General features: G+C 43.2%; 1 protein-coding gene across 1 annotated transcript; it reads left to right on the plus strand.

The window, feature by feature from the left end:
* Positions 1 to 70: 70 nt before the first annotated feature.
* CBLN1 (cerebellin 1 precursor) lies at positions 71 to 7,876 on the plus strand. The gene is made up of 3 exons (XM_039352434.1): positions 71 to 788; positions 1,414 to 1,533; positions 5,931 to 7,876. The coding sequence occupies exons 1-3, from the start codon at positions 534 to 536 to the stop codon at positions 6,126 to 6,128; spliced, it is 573 nt and encodes a 190-aa protein (XP_039208368.1). The 5' UTR covers positions 71 to 533; the 3' UTR covers positions 6,129 to 7,876.
* The last annotated feature ends 255 nt before the right edge of the window (positions 7,877 to 8,131 follow it).

Here is an 8,131-nt window from a genome sequence, read left to right on the forward strand (position 1 = left end):
GAAGGGGAGAGGCAAGGCGGGGAGAGGCGCGCCGCGGCGGCTTTTGTGTGCTCGGGCGGGCGGCGGGGAGCGGTCGGGCCAGAGCTGCGGCAGAGAGCCAGCCAGCCAGCCAGCCGGGCGGGCGAGCGAGCGAGCAGGCAGGCAGGCAGGCAGGCAAGGAGCGCAGCCAGCGGGGCAGGGGCGAAGCTGGTGGGCACCGTCGCAGGCACCGGCGGCGCGGGGGGGTCCCGCTGGCTTTGCCTTCTTGCTGACCGGCTCACTCTCGGCTGCTGCCTTCCCTTCCGCACTATGCATCGGAGCGCTCCGCTTGCGCCTCGCCGGGGGCCGCTGGCGCTACTCTCCGCACCTCGAGGGGCGTCGCGGGCCGTGCTGGCGGACTAGAGGCCAGCCCGGGGCAGCGCAGGAGCCGAGCCCGAGCCGGGCAGAGCAGGGCAGGGCAAGGGCAGCGGGCGCAGCCGGAGCAGCAAGGTTCGAGCAGCCGTCCCATCCGTCCGCCCCTTCGGAGAAGTCCGCCAGCCGCGGGACGAGCCGCGATGCTGGCCCTGGAGCTGCTGAGCCTGGCTTGGCTAGCCGGCGTGGTGGCGGGCCAGAACGAGACGGAGCCCATCATCCTGGAGGGCAAGTGTCTGGTGGTGTGCGACTCCAACCCGGCCTCCGATCCGGCCGGCACGGCGCTGGGCATCTCGGTGCGCTCGGGTAGCGCCAAGGTGGCCTTCTCGGCCATCCGCAGCACCAACCACGAGCCGTCGGAGATGAGCAACCGCACCATGATCATTTACTTCGACCAGGTAGGACCCCCCCACACACCCGGGCAGGGGGGATTTAAGGGGGGGGATTGGGGAGAGGGGGGAACCGGGGAGGAGGGTTTTAGGGGGGGTTGGAGAGGGGAGGGGGCACTTAGGAATAGAAGATGGAAGGGGGGATGCCTTCAAAGGACTCTTTCCTCCTCTCTGCCACCCTCACCCCCTGGTTTCCGTTCTCCTGAAGATTCCTCGAGATTAGAGGGGGTAGGTAGTCAGTTATCAGTCATAAAGTCAGATTCCTTGTTGGGATTTGAATTCTGGAAGAGGCAACCTGGCTCCTTGCAGCCAGCTAGTTGGGACTACAGAAACCTCTCCACCGCCAAGAGCAGGACTTGTGGACATACATTGGGGAAGAACAGCCCAGAATCAGGAGTCACCTAACCCAGGTTTAGTGTCTCCGTGTTCAGGGAAGAGGGTGGTGGTGAAAAAGTAAGGATGGAGTCTCACCTTCAGAGTGGACAGTTCCCAGAGGCAAGAAACTGAAAGAAGGCTGGGATATTTTCAGAGAAATGACCTTTAAGAAAAGCTTTGATCCTCACCTAAGCAATATTCCGAGTCCCCTTTTTCTCTTTCGTTACCCCATTCTCCGTTTCTCCCCTCCCTCCCGTAGGTGCTGGTCAACATTGGGCTCAACTTTGACTCTGAACGCAGCACTTTCATCGCACCCCGAAAGGGCATCTACAGCTTTAATTTCCACGTGGTCAAGGTGTACAACAGGCAGACCATCCAGGTGAGGCTGCATGGCTTCTTCACCAAGGAACTTTCCTTTTTGCCCTGGGCGGGAAGGCAGCCCCCTCCCCAATTTATGCGAATGAAGGAAAGTGACCAACTGTTTTCTACTCCTTTGGTGAGGAATCGACTCCCTTGACTTAAGCTAAGTGCCTTTCCGAGTCAGCCTGCCTAGCTCCAGGGCTGCACAACGAATGCGAGGAGGTGTGTTTGCAGACATTTCTGTCTGAGTATTTAGATGTCCAGGCATTAGTGAGTGTGTGTCATATCCATCACCTGCTCAGTGCAGAAATCCTGTGCCAGAAACCATCCAGCAAAAGGGAGTTGTTGATTTCCCTGTGTGGTATATCCATTCTCATGTGGGGATTTGAAGTTGTTTTGCAGATTTTGACATTCAGGTCCGTGTAAAACACGGTGAAGATCGTTGGCTGGGTTTTTCATTGCAGAATTATACTATATGGGCAAGATTTATAGAGGTGACATATGTATACAAATAAGATTTAGAGAGAGAGAGAGAGAGAGAGATTTAGTGTATATACATAACGAATGTACAATATATACTCATATAGTATATTTTCTCATGTACCTGGCCGAGAATAATGCAATAGTGAAGAAAAAGTGTTGGGCCCTGGAAGGCTGTAGTTTAATCCTACTCTTCATTTTAAAGCTTTCTTGGAACCTGCTACTTCCTTGCTTAAGCTCTCTATTGACTGCAGTGAAAATGAAAATGAAGAGTGAACTATCCTATTATTTATCACTAGGTATAAATCTGTCCGGTTCCTCAGCTAAGGTTTTTATCTAGCTTCTCACCATTCCGGATCTGAAAACAGTTGCCAAAAGCTATTCTCCCTAGATTGAGGCTTTCTGATTTATAGAAAAATGGTGTTGGTTGTTCTTCTCCTTTCCATTTAGAGTCTTCATGTCTCCAGTATTTTGTGCTATGACCCAGGCATTTACTTAAAAAAAAAAACTTCCCACTCTATAAAGTTGGATTTTCTTCCAAGAACACATCTTTAATAATGAGGCAGATGTTAACTTTGTGCTTCCTTACTAATATGCATCCATGAAGGGAAGCCAAATTGTTTTTTATGTTTTATTTTGTTTTTTCTTTTGTTTTCTCTCTTCTCTTCTTTCTCTCTTCTCTTGTCTTCTCTTCTCTTTTTCTTAACATTCCTTTAAATTTTCTCCTAGGAAGAAATTAAGTTTAATTAAGTGAGATTAAGTTGTATTCACAAAAAGCACAAAATATGATACTACTGTAAAACCAGTATGTGGAGTAAAAGGAGGGCGGTCGTTTTTAAAGTTAAGTGTGGACAAAACCAGCAGCCCCAGTCAGGTCTTCTTATAATTCATTAATTTCAATGAGCAAAAGTTGTGGTTTTATTTTTGAAAGTACTCTTCTGCAGAATACATAAATACATTCTAGATATATGGATAGAGAATGATTGACTGGCTGATTGAATTTCATCTTGAAGACATTTGTCATTCAACAGTCACAATCCTATTTCTTGTCATTGATACATCCATTGTTCTCGAAGGCTCTATCACCCACTGTCTGCCGTCCTCATAGGGGGATAAGCATTGTGCTTAGTCCTTTAGTTTTGCTGTAGAAGCACACCTTCTTGGAAGCTACTTACAGCTTTTCTTACTCATGCTTGCTCTCTTTATGGACTATCAGACAAATGACTGGGGAAAGCTCTCTTATCAATGGAAACCATGTTTCATGAAGATATTGCTTTTTTAGACCAACCTGAAATGCTGCAAAATATTATTCGAGTTTTTAAAAACTCTTTACTAAGCAAAATGACAAACATCTGGAAGAGGGAAAAAAAACATATAGTAAGTTTTGAAGGCTGGCTTGCATCCAGTTATCGTTTTGCAAAGAAAGTTGGAACAGTCACCAACAAAACATGAGTCTCAGGCACAGAAATAATGCTAGATTCCCCCAGAATTTGCTGAGCATAAACAGCACATTCCCTAGCCCTTCAGCCTTTTACGAGGAGCATTTGTCTGTATAATTGGGACCTAATTAAAACTTGCATTCTTCGAAGTGAGAAAAGATCAGCAGCGCTATGTTCACACAACTTGCAGTTCAATGCTCAGTGTGCAAACCTGAGTCAGCTTTAACCTTGGTTTTCTTCCGTTCTCACTTTGGTTTCTTCTTGGTTGGGTGACATTAGCGTTTTTTAAAAAATTCAGTCTGATTAGTTAAGTTATGCTTCAGTGTATCTTGTCCCTCTAGCTGTTAATTCTGTAACCAAGTTGAATGGATTGTGAAAATGTAAGTTGGGTTGGTTGATGTGATAGTAACATCTAAAGAACCTCAATCAACACATCTCAATCTAATCTAGTCTAGTCTAGTCTAGTCATCTATATTAATCAAATCTAAGCTATTTGCCCCCCAATAACTTTGGAACTTTCAAGTATACCTCCCTATAAAAAAATGGACATCATTTGAAATCTTGAGCTATGGAGGACTTAGATTCATTGACTGTCTTCCAGGTCATAGTAGGACTTCCTGAATCTTTGAGATAGAATCTTTTTCTTTCTCTATAAATTCTAAATTTGAGGGTGCAACTTCATGTCTGAAAATTGACATGTAAAGTATAGGTTTGCTCAGAAACTATTCTGTTAAAATGAGTCAAATTTAAGCCCAAGTGTGCAGCTTGGGTGGACCATAAATACAATTTCTATCTTTTTCTACCCATAAGGTGCAAATGTATATTTCTTTAAGAACAGGTCTTGACTTCTGCTTTAGGAAGCCATAGCTCAGTTCTTCAAAAGAGGCTAGAAATTTCTACATTCAGGGCCAATTCCTCTTCCCTTTTATCACAGTCTCCTTGATAGACTTAAAATGCTAAAAAGCAAAAAAAAAAAAAAATGGAGAAATTGCTATATTTAAATATATATATCTCCACATCATTTGGCAATAACAATTGTAGATTTCATTAAGCCTCCACCTACCTTTTGTTTATAATTTAAGGACTGTGCACATATGTGTAGAAAGAAGGTGAGCGGATTTTAAGGAAGCATAGAAAGAATGACATGAGAAAAAGGAAGATTGCATTTATGGGAATCTTTAATTACTGGCCATGGAAGATTTCGCTACGGAGGCATGCAAAGTGTTGAATTTCTAACATTCCTCTGAAAGAATGCTATAATCTCTGTTGGGCCATGTTGCCTTTATCAAGGTTTCAGCATTTTTTGCTGGTCCACAAAATAGGTGTTCCCGCCCCACTCCCTGGCCCCATAGACACTGCCTGGAACAAGTCTGTTATTGCATCTCCCTTGTCTTACATTTGAAGATTTAACACGGGAGACAAAGCACCCAGATTTCCTGAAAGAAAAGCACTATTTTAGAATGCAGAGTAGAGGCTGACTATATTCCATGCTGGAATTTCAGCCGTGATCCACATGCATCAAATTTGAGGGCACTGCTCATATCACTTACAGACCTCATTATTTCCTCTTCTCCTTGAGATTCCTAAAAAACATAAACCAGATCTATATTTTTTTCTCTCTCTCTTCTTATTTGATTGTCTAACTCCATACAAGGCTGAATTTAGAAGCTGGGGCTTAAAAAGATAATTACAGTAGTGTTAAAGGGGCTTTGAAAGGTAATTACAGTAGTGTTAAAGCCGAAAAAAATTCCTTATACTCTTGGATCTTTTGTTATTGCAAATAAATTTGATTTCGCAGCACAAATAATGATAGATGGATAGATGGATAGATTAGATTAGATTAGATAGATAGATAGATAGATAGATAGATAGATAGATAGATAGATAAGGAAGGAAGGAAAGGAAGGAAGGGTGATTATGTCTAGTACTCATTGCTAAAAAACTACAGAGAGTGACATTTTCATACTGTCCATATCTCTTAAGCCAGCCATGCCTCTTTTTTTTACATTTCTTTTTTCTTCTGCCGCTGTAAAGATCTTTATTCCACGAGTTTCCTTATGTGTTTTAAGATTACAAACCCAGCAAAGTCCATCTTTCCATAGCACAAATTTAGCAAAGCTAACGATGCAACTGTTTTTGTTCAGATAATGGCTTAAAGAGCAGGTCTACCAACAGTTCCCATGTCCTGGTACCCTTTGAACACAGGGGGACTGGCTTATGAGTAAATTGGTAGCCAGCTGTACTTATAGTCTTTCCTGTGCCCCGGCTGCAACATTCATAATTGAAGGAGCAGCTAACGGTATCTATGAAGACTCCCTGGGTGGGTGATCTCTTTTCCTGGATGCTTTTAGCTAAAAATGTTTCCCCCGCAACACCACCCTCACCTCCGTGCATGCATGCATGCATGCATCTGTCCAGCAGAGTCTTCCTTTGTTTCCTTTGTTTTTTTTCCTTTCACTGATGGGAAGGTGGGCTTGTCTTCTGCCTTTGCTTCCAGGTGAGCTTAATGCTCAACGGGTGGCCGGTGATTTCTGCCTTTGCGGGGGACCAAGACGTCACACGGGAAGCTGCCAGCAACGGGGTCCTGATCCAGATGGAGAAAGGAGACCGTGCCTATTTAAAACTGGAGCGAGGAAATTTGATGGGAGGCTGGAAGTATTCCACTTTCTCAGGATTTCTAGTTTTTCCTCTTTAAATGACTCGCTGACTGAAGGAGGAGGAGGAGGAGGAGGAGGAGGAAGAAGAGAAGGCAGGGGACAATTCAGCCAGAAGTAAGCTTGAGATTTGCTTACTGATTCCCACCCCTGAACTGAAGGAACTTGGAAATTGCACATGCCTGGATAAGATTTACCTATTGCAGAAGTTTAAAACTCTGACTGAGGTCTTGTGCAATTGCTTGGAAGATCTCGGTAACAACCCGGACAGTCGTAGGGAGATGCTCGCTGTGGACATCCTTCAATAACGTTGCTCTCTTTTCTTTGCAAACAGTATTTGTGTCCTCTACATTTATCTGGTGATGTTGTATCCATCAATTCCTCACTTTCAGTGTGTCCTTTGACCTTTGCAATCTTCCCGCTCCCCCAATCTGGTTGTTTTTTTTTTTAACTTTTCATGACCCTCGTACAAGGAATCTGGGTTTGTTTTTACCTATCTATCTATCTATCTATCTATCTATCCATCCATCTATCTATCTATCTATCTGTATACATATTTTTTACTCTCTCCCTGAGTTTAAAGAAAAAAAATATTTTTGAATATATGGTGCCATGGTAAGCAGTGTAATGCAAACCTTAATGAGTGCTAGCAAGCAGGCAAGAATATATGCACACACACACACACACACACACACACACACACATGCATGCATATATACATGTATGTATTTATGTATGTATGTTAACTATAATGTAGGTAAATTCCTTAACTAGTCTGCCCTATTGCTGTGGAAATTGGAGTGAATGTGAAGTTTACCAACTGGTTGATGGTTGGTTCTTTCTCCCTCTAGTTAACATTTGGCTCAGCTGCAGAAAATAGACCAAACCTTTGCTAATTCATCTCAAAGACAAATTGCGACTATTGACCATTTCACCTCTTTTAATGGCCTTTTCATTTCATCGTTTTTTTTTTCTCCCTTACATGAAAAACCTGGCCCGGTTAATGCAATCATAGTCAAACTTAGAAAGAAAGAAAAAAATTACAAGAACGAAACTACAACAGGCCAGAATGAATGAATACGTCAGCACGACACCACAGTGTGCGTTGGGAGTGCAGAAGACCCAGCCCAAGACTACAAATTCTAGTTTCTTGGAAAGACTGATTGAAACAAAGTGAAAAAGTTCAAGGACTAGCAGTGTAAAGACTTCCGTTTAACTGTGTTTGATCTCTAGCTTTGTTCTGTCTCTTCCCATTATTTTATGTGGTGTTTTTTTCAGGAATGGGAGAGGAGGGAATGGGTGGGGCGAGAGAATCGGTCAATCTTAGAGACTGTATTTTCAATTTGCAAATATTGCCGGAATGATTAAGTCTTGAAGTGGGGGAGGATGAGGGAGAGTCCCCTTTCTTCCCTTGAAGCGGTCACATCTGACAAATTGACCTCTGTATCCTGTATTATAGCATATAATCTCTCCGTCAAATCCCGTTTTCTACAGCTGTCTTATTAAAAAAACGAGAAGAACAAGGAAAACCCCTTACGCGGTAGACCTAAAATGCTAGTGTTCATTAATTGCTAGTATTATTTTTGTTTAAAGTATCTCAAAGATGTAAATGCTATAATTTTGCAGCACTTTAGAGAAAATAACTACTTTTATTATCCAGGTGCAGTTAAGATAAAACACTTTGGATTGTATTCGAATCATCGTGTGAAATAAAAAAACAACAACCGGTGGAATAAATAAATAAATAAACAAACAAACAAACTGACCTCGTGGAGGGGCGGGGAAGAGATGGAGAAATAAATAGACCTGGATCTCCTTCCTACTGTACTGTTCTGTTTTGTTGCCTGAAGGACACAGATCAGCTCCCAAATGGAATTATTCTTTGATAAATCAAAATAATCGCTGCCAGTGTCTATTTGCAGCAGTGACATGGGCCATGGCTGCTATATAGTTAAAATAGAATGGATTCTTCAATCCTGTCTCCCCACCCCCATCCCCTTCCTCAAGAAATCCAGGGTTCCAAGAACAAATTTAATTAGCTCCT

The sequence above is a fragment of the Crotalus tigris genome, unplaced genomic scaffold (genome assembly GCF_016545835.1).
Source record: "Crotalus tigris isolate CLP2741 ecotype Arizona unplaced genomic scaffold, ASM1654583v1 scf7180000018432.44079421565:4894166, whole genome shotgun sequence".
Taxonomy (NCBI): Eukaryota; Metazoa; Chordata; class Lepidosauria; order Squamata; family Viperidae; genus Crotalus; species Crotalus tigris.